The 23,562-nt window shown below is 40.5% G+C and overlaps 1 protein-coding gene across 9 annotated transcripts; it reads right to left on the bottom strand.

The window, feature by feature from the left end:
* Positions 1–6,089: 6,089 nt before the first annotated feature.
* LOC148019627 (uncharacterized) lies at positions 6,090–22,467 on the bottom strand. 9 transcript variants are annotated; one of them, XM_087699731.1, is made up of 4 exons: positions 21,780–22,451; positions 21,522–21,667; positions 21,332–21,430; positions 6,090–6,767 (listed from the first exon to the last, which is right to left on the bottom strand). In XM_087699731.1, exons 1-3 carry the CDS (start codon positions 22,337–22,339, stop codon positions 21,345–21,347), a joined length of 792 nt encoding a protein of 263 aa, XP_087555857.1. In that variant the 5' UTR covers positions 22,340–22,451; the 3' UTR covers positions 6,090–6,767; positions 21,332–21,344. The 9 variants fall into 9 exon arrangements, with proteins under 9 accessions (XP_087555857.1, XP_087555854.1, XP_087555855.1 ...); XM_087699728.1 differs by having other exon boundaries at positions 6,091–6,756; XM_087699729.1 differs by having other exon boundaries at positions 6,091–6,752.
* Positions 22,468–23,562: the final 1,095 nt, after the last annotated feature.

Raw genomic sequence — 23,562 nt, 5'->3', positions numbered from 1 at the left:
TTGTGTACTACACAATCTCATATGTTGCTAGTCTCGTAGTAGAAAATGCAACCAAGAGAATTGAGTCTCATATAATAACCGTCCATAATCTCCGATGGCTTTACTATACTAGGATCCAACACCTCAAGACTAGCATGTGCCTCAATAAGACCATCACATCAAATACCATCAAGCTTCACCCCTTCTCATGTTATGTAAGCCCCATGGACTCCACACGAGGTCTCATGCTAGTGGGATTTTCTTCACTAACGATGCTTAACCAAGCCACCCAAATGGACTACCAAACTAACTCAACCTTTGGACCAAGCCTATCTACACAGTGATCTAAGCTACATGTCCCTATACCCATGAAAGTGACTCTTTGTTATCTGCAAAAATCAAGTACTGAAGCATTCCTTGGCCCTAGACTTTTGATGTCTATGGTTTCCTAAGCACTCACAAAATCGATATTTAGAAACTAGAACATGCAAATTTCTCATACCAATGAGTCTATTTTGATCATCTTTCTAAATAATCCTTACTTGGACTTGTAGTGCAACTATAATGTAGGAGGTTGCTAGCATGGCAAGTACCATAAACAACAAAATATTGATGTTACAATTAGCAAGATTATAAGTGTGCAAGACAATCAAGCACCAAGTTATAATTGCTATAAACAAGCATCTACATGTGGCCTACTTTAAGGCAAGACGTCTCACATCCATGAAGGGATGTCATTTTCAATTGATCATGATCATCATGATCAATAGTCATCATAGGCGAGGTTGAAGTGAGAGAGGACGAGAGTTTGGGTTCATCGTGCTAATCATGGTAGTCATGTGGAATATAGACCTATCCAAGAAGGGTAGTGAGCATACAGAGAATTCAAAGCATGGTGAGCAAGATTGTATTTAAGCTCATGTTGCAATGCACCTAGGCACCATTCACATACACATGCTCATAAATCAAGCAAGTGATGGGATAGGACGAGGTGGAAGACATGGTCAAGGGAGTGTGTGTGAAGGAACGCAAGGGCACGTGAGAGAAGGTTCATACAAGAGGCAAGATGTGTGTGGAATCACCTAATAGAATATGGATCAAGACTATGCATCATTGATCATGAAACAAGTGGACTCGAGCAATATTAAGGTCAAGTACATTTGAGGGAAAAAACTATTGAAATTCGACAATTAGAATGGTCAACTAAGAAATTCATTTCAATAATACATTTCCTAAAGCCACAATAAAATGACATCTATGGCAATTATTGAAGATCGTCATGGTGATCAATGTGGAGTAATCAACAAGCATGCATCTTCTTCTTCATGTATTTGTGTGGAGTTGAAGGAGCAACAAAGAGAGAGTCTACACACATGCTAGGTGCATGTGAGATTGAGGCAAATTGGAATGTCTATAGCTCAATCCGAGCAAGTTGCTCTAGTTAGGATGCTTAGGCAACCTTGGGGATTTGAAGTGCCAGTCCAAATTTGACTAATAAAGTCCATAATTGTACAAATCTCTATTTTGCTATTGTAATAAAGTTTTCTCTTTTGCCTCCTCATCTAGTAGGGTGCCTTTGAAGGAGGTTTTACTCCTAAAACTCAATCCTAAAATCTTCGAGATTTGATAAGGACAATTTAAGAGAGAACTCATCCAAGAAAAGAGAATCAAACTCTCAAGACAATGCCACGCCCCTTGTCTTGTCCCCATCTACCTATTGTCAAGAGCAAGAAGATGATGATGATGATGACTCTTTTTCAAGCTCCCACACATATACCGTCAGAGCATGGCCACCCTTGCAAACCATACACATTGCCTAGAGATCAAAAATAACTGATGCACACACTAACCCCAAGCCAACAAGGATGCAAAAGTGACATGCAAGGTCTTCGCCATCTACCAAATCCCATCCCAAATGAAGACAAACTATGAGCAATGACCCTCCAAGCTTATGTCATCATAAAGCCATGACAAATCACATCCACATTGAGGAGAGGAGCCATCTTCAAAGTATCTCAAACCTCAAAATCTTACATCCAGATCACCACATCCTCCACCTACTCCCTTAAGTGGCATTTCTCAAATTTGCTCTTCCTCTAAGCCAAAAAGCTTGCTCTATGGGTTGTGTCACACTAGTGAGTACATTGTGCAAATGATATATTTCAACAAATCTATCTTGGATCAAAGTTCTATATGCTCCACCCTCCGCCAAGCAAAATGTCACATGGCCTGCGACCTCACTTGCACGAGCAACTGTGAGGAAGAAGAGTCCTCCATCTAAGGGTGCTATTTATAGGGTAGAAGCCATGAGTAACCACCTCCATGGTCTTAACTCTTGCCTTGAAGTTACATCCTTAAGACTCAAGCTTCTTAAGAAGATTCTTAGTAATATGGCCCATCTCCTCGCACGTGAAACACTTGTTCTCATCCTTTAGCTTATTTTGCTCCTCCCAAAGCAATTGCCTTCCTAATGTATCCTCCTTTATGCTCATGGACTTGCCCCCCTCTTTGGCTCTAGCAACAATAGATTGGTTGGATTGACCAGTCTTATTGCATTTATCCTCCTCCTATCACTTGGTACTCATGGACTTGCCCTTCTCTATAGCTTTAGCAACAGTGGATCAATTAAATTGACCACCTTTTGTGCTTCTCTTACTTCTCATAGATAGTAGGCGACCCCATGGCCCACTCCAAAGAATCTTATTGTTGTGCTTCCACATCACACAAAATGGTGGTGTGCTAGCTATCAATACACTTGTTAACGACATCATCCTTAATAAAGGAAAAGGGATACATTAATAAAGATTTGGTTAAGTGAGTGAAGGAGTGTCTATCCTCCTCGTTTCTAACTAACGAACTCCCACTCCATTTGTTACTACAATTCATAGTCTCTTGAAGTAAAGTGTTCACGAATAGTCATCGCACAAAATGGTGGTATGCAAACAAACTTGTTAGCAACATCATCCTCAACAAAGAAAAAGGAATACGTTAATAAAGATTTGGTCAAGTGAGTGAAGGAGTATCTATCCTCCTCGTTTCTACCTAAAGGACTCCCACTCCATTTGTTATTGCAATTCATAGTCTAGTGAAGTAAAGCGTTTAAAAAGAGTTGAATGCATCTCAATCGAAGCTCTCACTACATGTCACTTTAGGTACAACTCTTACCATAGAGTTGCTCATTCCATGTCACTTTAAGTATGACTCCCACCATAGAGCTACTCCATCCCTTAAACCCCTCCAATTTCCACATCGAGATGAGGGCATTATCCACCTCCTACACCCAAGAGTAGACAAGCTTCCCATTGTGCAAGCAATGAATGAGAAAAACCCCAAACACAAGCCAATGAGAGGAAGAAACAAAGCATCGATAAAAGTACTCTGCCTTGGTACTATGTGCAATAGGTGTGACTTTTGTCAATGATGACCCTTTCAACAATCTTGGTAGTGCAAGAAAACAAATCAATTCTCAATGGTTGTCCCAAGACCACCACCAACCACCCATGCAAGGCATCAAATCTCATTAACCACAGAGATCTCCTTATGACATTGTAGATAGGTAGCCAACAACAAACATGAGCACTACAACTCAATTTGATATCACCAAAAAACAATATTACCACCTAAGCACATTTATCTATCAACAAGTATCTAAGGTACCAAGCTCCAAAGCATAAATATAAAAGCATCAAGGCTTGTAATATCAAAAGCATATTGAGAGTTTTATAGAAAAGTACACAAAGCTCCCTCAAACCATCATAAACATAACATAAGAATTTTGACATATACATATGGATACAAAAGAGCTCATAACTCATCAGAGTATCCACACCACAAGACTAAAATTGTGTCACAATACAAATTCTCTTATTTTTTTGTGCATCTCCAATAAGGATAAGGCATCATCTCAATAACCATGAGTTTCCAAGTAAAGACTAAAGATGATCCCCTCAAAAGAAGTCATCAAATACATGCCCATTAGAAAGACATAAAGATCTCCAAGGGTTAAAAGTTTTTAGAATTGATGGAACAAAGGTACAAGAACTCAATATGTTTTATCCTTCAAGAATTAAAGGCCTTTCTAGAGTGACTTCCTACTTATATAATACAACCACCTTCAAATTGGAGTACTCTTCAAATGTGATGAGATGCCAAGTGACTACCTCAAACCAGACAATCACCTACTCTCCATCGCTACAATCATGGTTTTGTTTGCTGATGAAGCTCCCCATAAAGTTGGCCAGACTATAGCAATAATAATAAGCTATTGCTCTTCCAGGATGAGATTCTAGCCAAAACAACTCCAAAACAGCTGACTCCTCCCTACCTCCTCCCTACCTTGTATCTATCAACAGTACTTCATATCAAGCCCACCTCTTCATGCTCTTCCTCATCGCAATCCAAACTAGCCCCTAAAAAGCTCATTAGCTAGCCAAGATGTCGCCTTCTATACTAATTCTTTCTACCTTCCTTCACACATGACTACTCTCAAAGAAGGGCTTAACTCTTTCAAGAATCACCACCACATCAACAGTACCACCTCTTCCTAGAATACCTCTAAAGTAGCACATGTTCTTTCAATAGTAGCAAGTCCTTATGAGACCATGACCCCTAAGAGGCATGTTGACTAGCCAAGAAGCGCCCCCCCTCAAATCATGCTAATTGGGCCTTGACAAAACTGCATAACCCTCAACTATCCGACAATGTATGGCTTCTTCCAAGCCACTCCCAAGCAACATCCAACTACCATCAAATCATAACCAAGAAGCCATTGCAAATGACCCATTTCTTCACTATCACAGCTATCAATGCCATTACAAGAACCACCACCCCACAACGATTGGCTCCCATCAGGCAACTCCTTCCTCTAGGGATGGCACTCATCAAAATAATGTCTCCTTGCACTTAGGCTCCTCTAAAACCTCTTCACTTCATTATCATCACTCCTTATATGGTACTATTCCCTTTTTCGAGCCCCTCCCTAATCACCATAAAACAAAGGCCCCCCTCCAAACCAACACAACCCCTCATTTACTCCAATCCCCTTCTTCAATACCCATGCACACTCTCCCCCTCTACAAACCAACAACCATGCTATAAGGATGGAGTCTGTCTTTTCCGCCTCAAAGTTGTGCTTTTTTGCAAGCCTACCAAAAAAGATCCATCGCAACAAAGCAATGGTTTGCTTTATCCAAGCTACCTCCACCAGTAAAGATCACTACCAATGGCTAAAGGATCATTATTCTCTAAAACCATGGAGCCATCCCCTTCTCTTTCCATGCATAGGACAAAAAGTGGCTAACTCATCCATTGAAGTCCACTTCTTTAACCATTGTTCTAAAGTACACCATGATTAGCCTCCTACTACCTTATAAACTTATACATTGTAGATCATCTCCAACTAAGGCATCCTTACAAAAGAAGAGCCTCCTACATAGACCTACATATGTGGCTGTGTGATTTTATCACTTTATCTAGAGGGAATTGTGTGTATTTAGGTAGGTAGGTATATTGTCAAAAAAATATGTAACACGACTTGCCATTGAAATTTGAAATTGTTAATTTATTTTCCATTGCTAGCAAATGCGAAGACCCATTGAATGATTAGGAATAGATCTAAAAGACAGCTGGAAAGACTAAGGATGACCTAAGGCACCCAATGGAGAAGGATTGAATGCATCAAAAACATGAGTAGATGAGTGCTCTCGCCTAGGGTGTTCTAATCCTCTTGTCGCTACTTGGTGAAGAGATGTGACATGAGTCCACCACAATAAACTCTTAGTTTTGCTAAATTTGGGACCACCAATTGCTCCAATTACTCCAACCTGCATTGTGTATATTGCCCCATGCTAAGAATCTCCCCCTTTAAGCTAGTCGTCAAACAAGAGAAAGTCATATGACTTTGGAAAATAGTGAGCTCTTCGTGAAGTAAGAACACATCCAAGTGTCACCTCCCCCACTCATACTCCCCCCACTTGCACCACCAAATCTATGTAGAAAGTACCTTTGTACAACATATGATCCACAAAAGAAAATCCGTGTAACTTCTTAAGAAGTTTTAAAAAAATTAACTCTCCAATCCAATCACTCTCACTTATTGTCGAGTGTTGCTAACTGTAAGACTCAATCCTAATGCACGACGCAATAGAAGAAAAGAGAAGCTAAGAAAGATAAAAGAGATCCATAAATCTTTATTGCACTAGTGACAGAGAGATTTGCACAATGATAAGCTCTACAAGCCCAAGCCCAAGCCCAAACCAATACTTCGAATTCGTAAAGTCACATATCCTAACCGAGATAACTCTTCACTTCACCTAGATCTACCTCAAACAAGCTTCACCTTGATCAAGCTACGAACATTCCAACTTGCCTCAATCAAGCATGCACTCTAGCACGCATGTAGTCTCTCTTTCTATTGCTCCTCTCACAACTCAACATGAGCAAACGAAGCTCACATTTGATGAAATGTCATTTTATCTTACCTTTGAAAACAGCTGCTAACACAAATTTTTCAACGAACCATTCTAATCATCAAATTTCAATCGCTTTTTTTCCAATCAATTTAATATAGCCAACATTAATGTTCATTTAAAGTGCCACATCATCAAATTGTACAACTTGTTTTCAATCATTGCTTTGAGTCAAACTTGTTTCAAGATCAACGAGACGCCATCATGATCCGTGATCTACCAAGTGATTGTGCACACGTCACCTCTCGCATAATTCCTCTTGCATGCTCATGTATTCCTCCTCTCGAGTATGCTAGTCATTCCCGTCTACCTATCCCATCACTTATCCAACATATGAGATGTATATGAACAATTCCCAAGCATATATTATGTATATAACCTTAATTTGCTATCGGTTACTTTTAAGCCTTGTATACATCATTATTACTACTATAGTATCTTAAAATGAGAACTCTCCCCTTTGCAGATTACTAGAGTAATGAACGATGGCTTCACCCCAAAAAAACAAACAAACAAACAAACAAAAGTTGGCATGGCCTATAATTAAAACTTGAATCATTCATCATTTATTCAATGACAATTGTAAGACATAATCATATGTTAAAACAAACCCAAAAAATTTTTGTTCCTTTGGTAACAACTCACAATGCCCAGCTTAAGCCAAAAGCATAACCGTACTTAGAAGTAAGCAATGGCACCTAGCAGATTAAGACTAGCATTAAAGCCAAGAGGTAGACTAGCATTACAAAGTGAAAACTTCCTATGTCTTTTTTTAAAGGGCCAAAGGGATTTAAGTCAATATTGCACTTCTAGAAATACCGTAGAACAAAAATCAATCCTAACTAATGAAATGGCATCCCACATAGATATGTTTCCACCTTAGAATTTGATTCTCTTTCCCGTTTTGAGCTGTGTATTTTGAAGACGTGCCTTACAACTCGAGGCTTTTGATAGTCAAAACCACACGTTAGTCAATCAATCAATCACACAATCCTCTTATCAATTCAATCATCACTCATTTTGCAGCCTTAAATCTTGTACTCAGTTCAACGGGCATGCATTAGATATTTGCCATCTTCCATCCATTCTTTCTTCCCCTTTGCCTTCACATCTTGCATTTCATATATGCTCTATCAAGTCACTTTACATGCAACTCCTACGTTCTCTCTCCTTGGAAAACAGGAACTAAAAGTTTTACTAGACTTTCATGATGGTTCACACTTCCAGGTTCCCCATTCATTGCTATATAGTATAACAAATCATAAAGTATATGGAATCTAGGCGTATGAACATTGCAGTGCCCCTACATGGCAATGTGTTTCCTGACAAAACAATTACTTCTTATAACACAATGAGGTAAAATCTTGAAATAAAAGTTCCTATTATGCATAGACTCAAAAAGTGCCCTAGATGGTTGTTGGAATGTCAAAAATCTGGATTACATGGTTTGGCCAAGTGTATATTAGTTTTAAAGATTTTGCCTGCCTTGTAAGTTATCCAACAGTTTTAAAGCCACTTGGGCCTAACCCAGTCAGATCAGTCCGGTGTCTTGGCCACACTCTTCGGTCAATTACTGTACGCAGTTCAGTACTCATATCAGCAGATCTGGGCATTAGACCTGGTACACTCCTCTCTTGAGTTTCTATTCCCATTCCCTCACTCTCAGACCTTTCCTTGTGGGCCATGGTTACAGATTCCTTGTCGACAGTGATTATAAATGAATCAGGGCCAGATTACAGCAGGCTCAAACTGTTTTCAAAGTTCCCCACCCACCCACTTAGTCCATCCCAGAAATGGAGTTCATTTGACAGTGAATTTGCAGGCTTATTGCTATATTTTTTAAAGTAACGGAAGAAATATATCTATCAGTTTAAAGCTTCCCAAGTTTCCATACTTTCAGCTCAACCAGCAACACTATATGGCATTCACTTTGAGTGAGATTTGCTGACCTGATTGATTCCATATTCAGAAGGTGTCCCTGTCAGTGGAGATGCCCCAAAGACAATCGACAGACTGCTTGACTTCTTCTAGTTGAGGTTTAGTAGGTCTCTGAGAAAGTATTGATGGTGGTTGTCTAAAAGGCACTAGTGCCAATTTTCCAGGAAACCAGACAGGAGGTTTCTTTGATGTTTTCCCTGCACACACTAGAAGAGTTGAATCCTCTTGAATAGTGCTAGGTGCCCTCTCACTGCTAGGAGCCCTCACATTAGTGCCCACGATACTCAGGATTTCGCCAAGTAAATACATCACCACCACCAGGTCAAGAGATGGAACGGTATGCTCTAATACCATGTCAAGAAACAGCCGGGTTTGCAGAGAGAAACACAAAGTGTACAGCAAACATTGAGACGAACAAGCTCAGAAATGCTGAAGAAGAATGCTGAATAAATCATATTGATACAATGGATTAGAGCTCAGAGATGACTAGACTGTCGTAGCTAATTAGGTGGCAGCACCTGGAAGGAATCTGAGTTGTGATGGGAGCAAAACACATTCCTTCAGATAGAGGTCACGATAACAAGGAAAAAGAATGCTCTAGCAATGTGCCAAAGCATCTATTGCCACTCCTAGAAATACATGCCAGCACCATAGTCAAACAACACATGCACCTATTGCTGAAGCATGATCATGCCCTCTACATGTGAATTTTCAAATCACTTAAACCTGTTACAATCCACACACGAATCATAACCACTATCAAAACACTAAGTGATGCATCCACATGCCAAAACCCAACACTGTCTTAACCACCAAGGTATTATAATGCATACACTAAGCATAAACAACAACTCATAGCAATGATATACCGCATGATAGTCATGTAAAGCATACATCAACTGCAAACCACGTTAAATTCCTAGAGGGCACGCCAAGCCACCCCCAGCTGGCCGCCAACCCTATCCAAGGGGGTTCTGAATAACCGTGACGGAAATGTGGACCGAACCCGTCAGGAGAGGTGTCTTTGTGGATTAGTCTGATCGAAGGAGGATGCTTGGATATCGGGGGGGCTCTAGCTGTAAATTCCCTGCCTTCGAGTCCTACTCAAACAGTCTACGTGACTCGAGATGGATTCTTGAGGTCCTATTACTAGTGCAAGGGCGGAATCTTTGAGAGTAATATGGCGCATCCTTACGGATTACAGGAATCCTCCTATGGACGAGATTGTTATCTCAATTGAAATCTTAATATACACTTCACTTTTCAAGGAATTTGTAACATGTGGCTAACGGGTTAATTAAAAAAGCTGCTTGAATGTATTGCTACTAATGTGCCCATAGATAAGTAGAAAACTAAAGCTATCATGGGAAGTGGGTGGGCAGAACCACCGATGAGGGTCCGTCCTACGGCAGAATGGTCCCAGAAAACTGGGAGGCTTCTCGACATTCAAATTGCAATGACCTATTGACCTTAGATAATGTATAGTAGAACCCTTACTCGTATCGTTTTAGGAGACCGGAATGGGACTTTACGCTACGAGTAGAGAGCTCAAGCGATGCATCTGTCACGAGAACATGTATTTTTGAAACCTCACTTAATATGTGGATTAATTTTTAATCACATGATTAAGTAAATGATACACATGTGAGGTGCAACTGGAGTTAAAGTAAATTTATGAGCCCGAGACCCAAAGAAATCACAGGATGTCAAAGGCAAAAGTTGCTATAAGTTACACCGCACAAGTACTTGGTGCATAGTTACCAAAAACGGGAACGAGACCCCTCAAAACGGGGAAAACGCCCAAAGTGAGGGAACAGTATATATATATATAACCAGCAATGGATTGTCGCATTCATGATTCAACATTGTAATCAACAATGTTGCATAAGTCCAACTAGCAACAAGTATGCATTGCAAAGACATAAAATATACACTAAACTTTAAAGCCTAAATAGTAAAGATCCAAGTTACAAGAGCTCCAATATCCAAGTTAATACTCTAAAGTTCCAAAAAGGCTAGCTGCTAAGTGCTCTGATTCATGGAAGATGGCTCCACTGTACTTGAATGCTCATCCTACTGAACAACATCCTACCCATCACCATCGCCATCATCATCACCATCGTCATCCTTTTCCCAATGTATAAAAGAATCAGCCTTTGCAACTCATGTACGAGCTAGCAAGCGAAGATTGGAGCTCACATAAACTAGGTCATTCGTCTTCATTGTACCAAGACGATTTCTCTTATTTGAGTGAATGTGATTGAATGAACTCCATAGTTGTTCTAAACAAGAAGAGCTAATTGTTTGGCTAAGAATACGAATAGCCAAACTCTGCAACTCCGAAGCTTCTACCCCGTAGTCCTCCCACCATAAAGCAGCCCCAAAAATTGTCATGTCCTCTAGTGCATCCTTTGTACCAAATATCCTTAATGTTTGGCGATAAACAAAGAGCTGATTTTTAATTTTGTGTTGCATTTCACGGCTAGGATAAAGCCTTGCAAGCAATGTGTTCCAAACCTTGGCCACCTCAAGGTCTCTTTCTTGCATCTTTCCTTGAAACTCAGGATCAAGCACACATGCTACAACATGCATAGGAGAGTCATACTCATCCCATCTGCTGATGCATAACTCCTTGATCTGCTCATACCTGCTTGCATTCCGTTCCAAACTCTCCAACCTCTCAATCATGCAATCCATACCTTCATAGATCTTCCCAATGCATGGATCCATGCCATCTACAAGCCTCAACATGTGCATAATAGGATCAACCATTTGGTTGGTACAATTCACCTCGTCCCAAAAATCTCTATCAAAGACATATGCATCACATAACACAACAGTAGCAATGGCAACCCCAATCCAATTTTCATACTCATCACTACCAATTAGCTCCCTAATTACACCTTTGCAATAGTGCAATCGACCAAGCATAAGAAAGTTATATGCAAATCGTGTATCCAAGTATTTAAGAAGTTCTTTGTTACTTCTCTTGTGAAACTCAGCATGCAAGTACTGATGATTACATATAAATGTGATAATCTTGTTGCCTTTCACAACAAGAGATGCAATCCATGGCAAGTCCCCAATATCCTTCAACAAGTTATTCAAGCAATGCGCCATGCATGGACTAAAGGTGATATGTGGATACATTGCCATTAAAATGTTTCTTGCTGCCCTATTTGTAGGTTCACCATCTACCACAAACTACACTACATTTTCTGCCCCAACAGCCTGCACTACCTCGCACCACTCGGATGCCAATACATCTGCACTCTTTCCGGTCTTTGAAGCATCATGACTACCAATGAAGTATACATCCCCACAAGAATATGAGACAACACCATGTATGGACCTATGGCGTGTGTCACTCCATCTATCTGCTATCAATGACACTCCATTTCTTGCCCATTGATTGCGAATATTTGCTGTTGCAATCTCTATGGTTGCTTTCTCCTTCGAAAGCAATGTAGTGAAAGGGGCTTATATGTGGGTCCATACTCTGCAATCTTTGTCACCATATTTAAAAAATAAGGTCACCTAGCTGATTTGAATGCAATATGGTCATGGTTAAAAAAGTGTGCCACTGCTGCATTAGTTTCCTCTTTTTTCTTTGGTTCCCATGAAGTGTCCAATGAACTCTGTCTAACACCACAACCTACTGCCATTGATGGCCCACGAGAAGGCTACATAACCACTAATCCTAGTGGTCTTCTGCATGAAGCACCATGCCCTGCTGGCCTTGGAGTCCATGTTGTTGGATCCATTGCTATATTTGGCGTCCTCCTAGCATGTGAATTCCCCATAGAAGTGGCTATACAATCAAGTAACTCCTACCTTTTCTCAATTGATACATTGGTGCAAAAACGCACCTCATTCCCCTCCTCATGTAGAAGATAGGCTCTCACTTTATCAGCCCCACTAGTGCGAGCATAAGAGCAAAGTTTGCATTTCCAAGGGTGAGCCCCTCCACCTCTTTATGGCACCCTTGCATCTACCTCATCCCACCATGACCAAGTAGTGCTTCGACTTTGTCCAGTTGTTGACAAAGTGTCTGCTGAGGATGATGAAGATCCCATAGATGTCAATGCTACCATCTGTATAGAAGTGACAAAATAATCAGTAAACTTCAATGAAATTACAAAAATTTGCAGCCAAAATTTCAACATCCATGTGTCAAAGTTCAATAAAATTGCAGAAATTTCAACCAAAGTTGAAAGTTCAATGAAATTGCAGAAATTTCAGCCAAAATTTCAACATGAGCGTTGAGAATCGAGATTCCTTGGACCTCGCCTAATCGCGGGCAGGAGTCAGGCCAAGCAAGCAAGAGAGGTGGGCTGCACACAAGGTAGGCGGGAGAGGCAGGTGGGAGAGGCAAGCGGGAGCAGGCAGAGCCCAAGCGAGGCAAGTGTGGCAGGCAGAGCAAGCGAGTGAAACGGGACTAGGCCGAAGCAGCGGGCGATAGGCGAGGAGAAGCGGGAGTAGGCAGGCGACAAGCGGAGCAGCAGGCGACAGGCATGAGAAGTGACACAAGCTGGCGACAAGTGAATGGGAGCAGGTGGGAGTAGATTGCGGGCACCAAGCGGGAGTAGCAGTCGGTAGGAGACACGACCCTTTTTTTTTTTTTTTTAAAGTCTATTGCTGGAACGGCTGTTCCAAACAAAGAACGGCCCTGGAACAGAAGGGAACCGTCCTAGAACGAGAGCGAATGGGACAAAGAACAGGAGGGAACATTTCGCCAACGTTTCCTAGGCTCGGACCTCCGGAAATGCGTTAATCCGTTCCTATGTGCCGGAACGGGCATTCCCTGTCTCTATAACTTGGTAGTATCTGATGCCAGTTGTTGGCCTAGGTCATCCATTTGGCCATAAGTATCCATTGGTGGCACTAGAAAGGTGGTGTTTAATGGTACCTAACGCCAATTTGATGGTCAAAGATGACGTAGAGACACTCGGGAATGAAAGTTGCCTAGTCAATTTAATTAATGGCCAATCAGATTATTTTTCAGGGCATCAAAATAATTATTAGATTAATTTTTAGTATTTAAAGGCTGAAAATTAATATTTAATTATGAAAAATGCTGGAAAACCATTTGGGAAGATTGCCACTTGTCAAATATACCCATGCAAGACTGAAAAACGTCTTTAGAGGCTGGAGAGAGAGGCATTTTTATAAATTCAGCCTACAAGAGAGAGGAAGGAGAGGCTCCTTGTCTGATTTGCAGCCATTGGAGGACCTTCTAAGGCTGCCAAAAACAGGAAAAGACCAATCAACAGCAAGAGATAGCATCTACAGGCTGTTGAGACAGGGCAGCAGCATTAAATGACTGATTTTCTTCAATTCTTTGCATCAGCAATCTGTTGTGGCAGGGCAACAACTGCATTTGACTGATTTTCAATCATTCTTCGCGACAAAACTCTAAATTTTCTCTCTCTACAACTTTCCCTCTCATCTCCCAGCCATTTCATGGCCTTGCTCCAAAGATCTCAGTATTTGGACCCTTGGAGGCTGAGAAATTGCAAATTTCTCTGCTGTAAACCCTAATTTACAACAGAAATTAGGGTTTCGCAGCAGCCTTGGGAAGCGTGACAGAAATTGGAAGCTCCAAGACTTGGATTCAACAAGGCTGAAGGTGAATTTCAGCTAAATTCAAGTGGAGGACTAGCCAGCCATTGAATTTGGGGCATTTCCATTGTCTATGAATTGAATGAAGGCCAATTGAGTGCCCAAATCAAGGGGCAAATTAGATTGAAGACTTGCTAGTCACTTTGGACAGCAAGGGGAGTTGAAATACCAAAAGGGATTGGGAGAATCCCATTGTAAATCAACTTTTTTCTTCAATAAAGCTAAAGAAATACTAAAAGGGGCACCAATTTTGGGGCCAATCGGATGTGCATTGTCCAAGATTACTAGGTAAATTTGTATTTTCATATTTACATTTACTGTTTGCTGCTGTAATTAAGTTGTAATCAGGGATTTACCACCCTATCCGAGGAGAAAGGTTGGTTTCAGCATCCCTCTTGTTTCTGATTCTCTTTGAACCAAGTGCGATATGAGTCCGCCTCAGTTTAAATGCCCTACGCAAAGTAGATCGTCTGAAGACCAACACTAGAAGGCTATAGTATGACTTGACCATCAGAAACCCAAAAAGATTCAGGTCGATCCTAACAGGATTGACCGATACACTTCGTTGCAGAGTAGACTCGGGATTCGCTATCCAACAAACCCTGTGACATTCCGTGAGAGTACCAAGCAGCGTCTTTTAGATCAGACTCCCGATGGACTACTAAAACGTGTCAAGAACCGAACACGTTACAAGCCCATAGACATAAGGTGTCTGATGATGCTCTATCATGGTACGGGCCAGCTTGATCACACTGCAATTCTTTCACTCCAAGATGCCATTCTCCCGAGGGGCGTTTGTATTGGCAAACTCCTAGTGAATACCACAATCTGCACAAAAACGAGCAAACTCATTAGAATCAAATTCTCCACCCTTATTTGATCATAGGATCTTCAGCTTCCAACCCAATAGATTCTCCTCAAAGAGCAATCAATCCTTAAAGTTGAAGAAAGCCTCCAAATTCAGATTCAAGAAATAAGCCCATAACCTCCGCTATAATCATCCATAATTAGCATGAAATACAAGCTCCTTCGAAGGAACTCCGTTCTCATCAATCCACAAAGATTGGTAGAAACAAGCTCCACGGGTGCCGAAGACCTCTGCAAAGCCTTGCTGGGAACAACATCACTAGTCTACTTCCCATGGATGCAGGATACACAAAGCTGCTAGCTCACCACAATATCCGACAAACCTCAAACAAGCTGTCCCTTTGACGCCTTCCAAAGGTAATCATAATTGAGGTGGCCAAACCGAGCATGCCAAAGCTCGGACTGAATGTGGGAGGTGAGAAGAAGAGAAGTCAAGGCAGAAGAAGACCGCAACTTATAAACTCCATTCTTCTCATAACCTGAAGAAAAAACTTGTATCAATCCACGATCAAGAATCCTCATCAAATTTGACCAAAAGGTCGAGGGTATAAATCTTATGCACCGAAAGTAGATGGTACCCCAACGCCGGCACATAAAGAACCTCAAATGAATGGACACGACCTCATCCATCTGTAATAAGGTGTATGTGTCCCCGTCCCTGTATAGGAATGAAGAATTGTCACCAATGAGAATTTGGCCATACAAAGGCCACAAATGAGCAACGCCTATTGAATAAGGAGTCATGTGCTGGGACGCACCACTATCAATAATTCACTTTTGAGTGTATAGGGCAGTCAACGCAATATCAGAAGCCGTCAATAGAATCCTCAACCATCTCCAAGTGGATAAAGCAGCTGATGATGGAGCAACCACCGCTCTGAAATCCTTTGAAGATTCCCCTCTTTGCTCCTTTGCCTTCTTCTCCTTGTTGGGGCAATCCTTCTTCCAATGACCTATTTTGCCATAAATACGACAAGTAGACTCATTTTCTTTGTTCTTCTTAGATTTGTCCTCCTTTTTCTTCTTTTGGTCTTTCCCCTTCTTCTAAGAGGACTAACCAACCAAGGACTTGGATTTTGAAGCATTGGTACCTTTCAATTGCTTCTCTTGGTCCAAGACCATAAGAACCAGCTCTTCTCACTGAAGAGTCTCAGACCACCCTAAAGCAATCGAGACGGAATAGAAACCACTAAAGCATAGCAGTAACTATGAAAGAAGAGTTATCGCCATGTCTTCAGAAGTGATCACATTCCCAACACTTTTAACTTGCATCTGAAGCTGCCTCAGCCTGTTGATATACTCCCGCATAGAAAATGGCTTTTTGACACTCATGGTCTGCATCTGCACTTCCAAAGAAACTCGCTTCATGACAATCATCTAATTGTACATTTGATCAAGCTCTAGCTAAATCTCCCCAATCACCATCAAATGCTTAATATAAGAGATAACAGTTGTAGTACATGAGAGAAATAAAAAACAGCAAATGCAAACATTGAGTTTATGCCCATGTGCCTGAGCCTTTGTCAACTCTACCTTATCATTGAAAGAGAGTCAGGACTCGTCTCACGAAGAAGAACGATGAATAGCCTCTGTAACAAGCTCCGCCAAATCATAGGACTCCAAAATGGCAAGCATCATGACCCACCAAATGTGGTAATTCTCACCATCGAGCTTTTGACCTCATGAAAGACCCGATAAGACAGGCACCTTTCGGTCCATGATCGCCTGAAACTATCTTGGCCTCCGAAGACATCTTCACCTACAATGCCTACACAAAACACAAAGAGCAACCCCCTTTGACTAGGAAAAGACAACCTGCTAGGGCTCTGGGTCACTCATCTTGCTCCCTCTTCACCCGCCAAAGGTGATGAAAATGTAAAATATACACTTGAAAGCCCAAAATCCAATCTTCTTCCTTCTCTAACAGCAAAGAATAACAGCAACTTCAATAAATATTTTTCTTTCTCGCACGCTCACGCTCACCTCAGCCTTGTTTTGATACACAACCCTCCTACTCACACTTAAATGTTGAAAACACAGCCTTGTGTCGCACTAAAATCTTCTCTTCAGATGGGTCCACCCCATGTCACTTCTTCAATGCTCTGATACCATGTCAAAGTGAAGCAATGCGGAAGTGAATGACCGAGACAAAGAGTGAACAAAGAGAGAGAAAACAGAGAAAGAGATAGTGAAACACATAAAATCTACAGTGAGGAATGCTCTATAAGGATGCAAAAATATACACGGGTGTAGAGATATTATCTGCGTATGTCTCCACCTCGAAAATCTCGGTCTCTGTCAGCCCTGAGAGCAGTCTCCACGGTCTCCAACCTAAAATCTATGAAAACCAATAGAGGAAGACTGTTGAAATCAAGGCCTATAAATAGACCAAGAAAAACCCCCAAAAAAAATGTAGATCGGCTACATTAAATGCAGCCAACTAGTGCAACTGGCTGATTGTGCCACATCAGCTGCCATGTGGCACTCCTCCTGCACCTGTTGCTTGCTAAACCTACTGAACCATCTACTTCTACTGCTCTTGCATGTCCAAGGAATGTCCAACTCTAACATGGAGACAACGAAGAATAGGCCACTAAGTTGTGTAGACACTAAGCGCAGCAATCCAACGTATCTAGACTCTAGAAATGATGGCTATGAAGTAGATATCTAGAATGAAATCACCAACTAGTAAGGTATCACGATTAGCTAAACAACACCAAGAATTAAGTTATTTGCTAAGGTAGAAGTGTGAACAATAGGGAAGAGCACTAAGGTTAAAGGTATGATGGAAGGGAATGATAAAGAATGAATAAGACAAGTATGGAGTAAAGATGAATGAATGCCCATGCGCTATTTGTATTGCTATGTGTCATAATATAACAAAAAAAGAATTTATATTTTTTTATTATTTTATATATTTAATTTTTTATTAAATTTGTTTTCTTTACACTCACTAGATATAAAGAAAAGTGCATTAGAGCTACCATTGATAAGTGGTCACATGTTATGATGAACTTACAATGGGCTTTAAAAAAAATATTACACACTTCCATCTATATGACTCGATTGGGCATCTATGGCTAGAACTCAAGCAAATTAGGTACATTAGGCTTGCATACAAAAAAAATCAATGCCTTAAAATGTGGGTCAAATAAACCAAAATATACAATTACAATCAACAAGATGACATGATCATGAAATGTTTATATGATGTGCATGTGTAGAATGAAAGCTTGAAATGCACATATCTTTGCATAGAAAACTTATATAAAGATTCTAGCACTACTTTTATAATGTACTCGAAGAGTCTTAAAATGACATCTATATTAGGGAAATTCCTTGATTTTAGGAGCCTTAGATTGGTCTAAAAATACTAGTCCTACAAAATAGGGATAACATTCTAAAAACATTAGGTTTCATGTTCTGGTAGTATTTACTAAATTTGGTTATTTCAATTCTTAACAAAGCTCAGCTCAAAAAGGAAGGCTATAGAGAAGAGATAAGTGCCAAGACACTTGTTACACAAAGCTTTCAATAGTCTTTCCACTTGTCACACCTCATGACATATAGCATAACACTTAGTCTTATGCTAGTCCACTTTCCTTTTTTGGACCAACTCTCCCCTTTTCCCTATAAAGAGAGTTCATTTTCTTCATTCTACATTAGTTTTCCTGGCTATTAACTATTGTGCAAAAGTTAAAGATAGCCTAAAGTTAATCCCATCCATCTAATCATCATCCTCCACTCCTTCACTATTGAATACCCCCAGACTCCCTCTTCTTTTGTTGCTATTTTATAGGCCAACAAACCTATAAATTCATAACAACCCTTATACTTCAAGTTTTTTTGTCATTCCAAGAAACAAAACCAAGTCACGTCAATGTATTACTAATCAACGATGGAGAAAGGCAAACTTTTCCTCTTTCTACTCACATCTTATTAAGAATCTCTTGTTTTTATTACTTAGCAAGTAATACATGTGCATGTACATCTTTTTCTTATGAGAGTGAGAATTGCTTCTCCTCACTCTAGTGTATTGTAATTAAGCTCTTCCTTAAAGAACTCAAGCAAAAATAAGTTTCTCGATACACGAGGAAAGGGATTACTACCTATCTTCAACCCTTAATCTTGTCTCCATTACTTATATATTTCCATGGTTGTAAATTGTCGTACTCACCTTTAAGTACTTGTTCTCTCAATTTCTTGAAATATTAAGTCTTGAAAATAAACGAATATTATAATTGTTGAGCATAATATATTGTTCGAGACATTTACAATACCAACAATTAAATATACAAAATATTAAAAAGCATACAAATTCTTTTTATGTTGTGTTAACAATCCATTGAGTATATCACTCGAGTAGTGTGTGCGGATGAGCGGGTATGCTAGAGAGTGTATGTGTGTGCATGTGTAAGAGAGAGAATGAGAGTGTATGAGAGAATAAGCGAGAGGAAGTGTGTGAAAAACAATAGAAAGAGTTCTTAAAGAACAATCACCTCCATGCATGTCATGTCTACTTGCAACATATCTCTTTGTTATAAGACTTTTATCCTACATATATTTATTCTAGGAAAAAGAGTGTATATATGAAATCCACTAAACTCCACTCCCCAATCAAATCTTTGACGTTAAGATAAAGCAAATGTATAAGATAAGAGCCCTTTGATTGGATATACAATGAAATTAAGGTGGATGTAGCTAATGAGTTGATCAATTGGCTCTTCGTTTCTTCGTGCTTCATCATCAATACATTAACTATGAAGACACACCTTTTTTGAAACAAGCACAACACAAGGGATGAGAGAATCCAAAGGCAAAAATGATCCTCAAATAAAGTTAAGGTCGATTTAGCTAATGAGCTTGTAACTTGACTCTTTATTTCTTCACTTGGTCAACAAGTTGGCTATGGAGACACACCATTTCCAAAACAAGCATAACACAACAAAGAGGATGATCGAAAGGTGAAAACAACCCTCCTCATATATTATGGCAAAATAATTAGGAATTACAAAAAGAAGAAAAAACTACTCAATAGCAATATCCATATCTTAGTTCCAATCTAAGTACACTATGTCCACAAATGTATCATTACCTTGTCAAAAGAAAAACATCCACTCAACCTGTAGCACTATCGAATCACAATCTCCAAAAGCACAAGCCACCAACGACAATCTTAGTATTGTTCAAGAGTACATACTTGCTTAGAAAGTGGAGGAAAATATAACAAAGACCAATGATAATGATGAGAAAAGGTTACCTTAAATAAGTAGTTCAAATATTCAAGCCTTGCCCTATGTCTGATCAATCTGCTACCACTAGTCTAATCTAGCCACCAAGCCAATCAATCTACACGCCAATGCCAAACAAGAAGTGTCTACTTGGCCTTGGTCTTGACCACCCTATTTCAAAAAACCAATTTCGTATGGGTGGCACTTGGAACATTGTATACATAGTAGGTTACAATGTAGACCAAATCTTTAAATGAGTTTCAAAGTTTGCCAGATCAATACAGCCCACTTTTTGACCATTAGAACAACTGTCCAATGTTTGGAGCCACTTTGAATGTCCAAATATACGCTAATTATGTACCCATATACGATGACCCTTTTTACAAGGTCCTATCTCATTTTTGGTGCTTAAGATTATCCAACTTCTAGAGTTGTCACACGATAGGCATTACATCTCAAACAAGGAATTCGAAAAGGGAAGGTTGGTATAAAGGTTAGGGGCAAATTAATGGAGCCATCCTCGAATATAGAGAGAGCAAACTTGTGTTCATGCAGGCAACATACACGTTTTGGAACTAAAAGTTTACCCTCTTTCATTGACCAACCTATTTTATAATAGGCTGAGTGAAATCAAGTGAGAATATTTGTTGGCTTCAAAAGCCTCCTATGCTTGTGCTAGGAGAACGAATCAAGTCTAGCCATAGGGCGTCAGCTAATCTCTTCAACTAGAGCGTGCACTATGGACTTGGAAGGTATTTGTCTCATGCTGTTATGTTGCCTCCATTCCATCCTAGAGATCATGCCTAAAAAGAACTAGAGAGTGAAAAAAGCTGAGCTGCATCATCGTCTACATTATGCTTAAGGGTAATGCTCTTCATCAACCAGGACTGACATCATCATGTTATTGTACTAATATTTCTCCATGGTTCTCACAACTACGCAGAATCTTCTCATGAAGGCAAATTTTCCGATGGTTTCTGACATTGCATACAGAACCTGAACACAAAAAATGGTGAAATTGATCCACATTTTCATCTCTTCCGATAGTACATATCTCACTCGTTTGTCCGATCAAATTTCCTCTTTCATAAAAAACTGCAGCACAGAGGGCGCAAGCACAATCGAAGGAGATTTTAATGCCAATCAAGAGCTGCATAATCTTACATCTGTTTCTCAATGAATGCAACTGTGAAAATCTCGTTGAGTTCTGTATAAGAAGACCCTGACCTTCAAGATACAATCATTCTGTCGTAGGTTCTTTCCCTAGGGTTGCAGTCTTGGCAGCTCTCCGTTCCTGCTTCGCCATCCTCTTCTGCTCCCGTTTCTCTGTCGAGTACATAGCAGGCGGGAATGAACGTGAGATTCCTAGGTTTAGGGTTTCAAACGAGCAGAAAGAGGCTTGCCTGTGATTACTTACTTGCTTGACGCCGAGCTTCAGATTTGGCAAAGAACTCCATCCACTCATCGGTCATCACATATTGAGGATCTCCTTCCTCTTCCTCTTCCTCTTCGTATGCTCCATTCTCCTCTTTCGCGCACTCGCCTACAGGTTCGCCATAGTACCTGCGAATCCGACCTTCGTCATAAAATCGTGATTGAATGTACTCAGGAAGCACGAAAGCGAGCTTGACGAAATCAGAACCCTAGGCTTTGTCCAGCGTAAGAAAAATCAGACCCGTGGTTCTGCTGCGGCGGCGGTAAGATCGATGGAAAGGCCGATGAAGCAGGTTGAGGGAACGGCAGAAGGTTGAGAGAACCGCATCGAGGGCAGGTAGGAGGACCGGAAAGGGGATGGGGATGGGAATGGGAATGGGAATGGGGAGGAGGGACAGGAAAAGAATAGGGATGATGGTGGGGAGGGGGAGGAGGAGGAGGGCCATGGTGATGATGGGTTGGAGGGGAGTAGAATGGAGGAGTATGAAGAGGGAATGGCTGCTGGTGGTGAAGATGAGAAGAAGGGGGAGGGGGAGGAGCGTGGTGGTGGTGGTGGTGGTGGGGGTGAGGAGGAGGAGGAGGAAAAGGAGGAGGAGGAGGGTGATGGTGATGGTGGTGGTGATGGTGAGGTGGAGGGGGGTGACCGTGGTGGTGGTTGTGGTGGTGGTGCGGAGGAGGTGGAGGAGGGTGATGATGGTGGTTCTGGTGGTGGTGAGGAGGAGGGCCATAGGGGTAGTGGTGGTGTTGAGGCGGGGCAGGAGGAGGACCAGCAGGAGGGGGGTGTGCAACCTCTGCAGCCATTTCTGAGCTCTCTCTAAGGTTTGATGCTCTGTGCACGTTAGGGAATTTGAAAGCCTTTCCGAATTTCCGAGCTTGGCGACTCTAAAGTATCTCAAAGGGCTTTCAGTTGGAAATTAAGAATCACAAAGTGTCGACATATCAATCTCCCTTGTAGGGTGCAACAAGGGAAGTTTGCTAAATAATCCATTTCTATCTTTCTCTCTCTCTCTTTTCTCTTTGTTTTTTATTTTTTTCTCTATCTCTCTCTTTGTTTTTTATTTTAATTTGTTTTTTTATCTTTTGATTTTCTCTCTCTCTCTTTTTCTCTCCTCACTTTTCTTCTCTTTCTCTCTCTTTTATTCTCCCCTCTCTCTCCTCTCTTTTCCTTCTCTCTCCCTTGTAGGGTGCAACAAGGGAAGTTTGCTAAATAATCCATTTCTATCTTTCTCTCTCTCTCTTTTCTCTTTGTTTTTTATTTTTTTCTCTATCTCTCTCTTTGTTTTTTATTTTAATTTGTTTTTTTATCTTTTGATTTTCTCTCTCTCTCTTTTTCTCTCCTCACTTTTCTTCTCTTTCTCTCTCTTTTATTCTCCCCTCTCTCTCCTCTCTTTTCCTTCTCTCTCCCTCTCTTCTTTTTTCCTTTATTTCTTCTTCTTCTTCTCTCTCTTTCTCTTCATTTTCTTTTTAAAAATTTCTCTCTCTCTCTCTCTCTCTTTTAAGATTTTATATTTCCTCTCTATAATTCTCTCTCTCTCTCTCTCTCTCTCTCTCTCTCAAAAACTTGTTCGAAAAATTTACAATTTAAAAAACTTTTAAAAATCTTACTACTATATTATTTTCATTGTAGGTTCACAAAACCTCGAACCTATCCCATTTTTCAAACCTCCATTTTTCAATCAAAACCCCCTCCTCTCTTCTTTTTCTCACTTGTAATCTCTTCTTTTCTTTTTCCCCTCCCTTTTTTAATTAAAAGCTCCCCTTCCCCCCCTCCCCTCTTTTTTAAATTAAACCCCCTCCCCCTTCTCTCACTTATAATTTCCTTCTTTATTTTTTCCCTCCCCTTTCTAATTAAATTCCTCCCTCCTCCCCTCCCTCTCTCTCATGTGTAGAGCTTAGGCTCTCTCTCTCTCTCTCTCTCTCTCTCTCTCTTTCTCTCTCTCATTTAGATTAAACATTTTAATTTAAACTTTTAAAAAGTTTTTTTTTATTTTAAGTTTTTCAAACATAGTTTTTCATATACTTCA

Source organism: Lygodium microphyllum, chromosome 19 (assembly GCF_053477565.2).
Source record: "Lygodium microphyllum isolate KBCC chromosome 19, Lygodium_microphyllum_v1.1.10, whole genome shotgun sequence".
NCBI classification, from domain to species: domain Eukaryota; kingdom Viridiplantae; phylum Streptophyta; class Polypodiopsida; order Schizaeales; family Lygodiaceae; genus Lygodium; species Lygodium microphyllum.
This window is presented reverse-complemented; position numbering and strand designations above follow the sequence as displayed.

Bases quoted from the DNA above. Each gene is read 5' to 3' on its own strand.
- LOC148019627 (XM_087699725.1), bottom strand. From the start codon at position 11,540: ATGGCAATGTATCCACATATCACCTTTAGTCCATGCATGGCGCATTGC.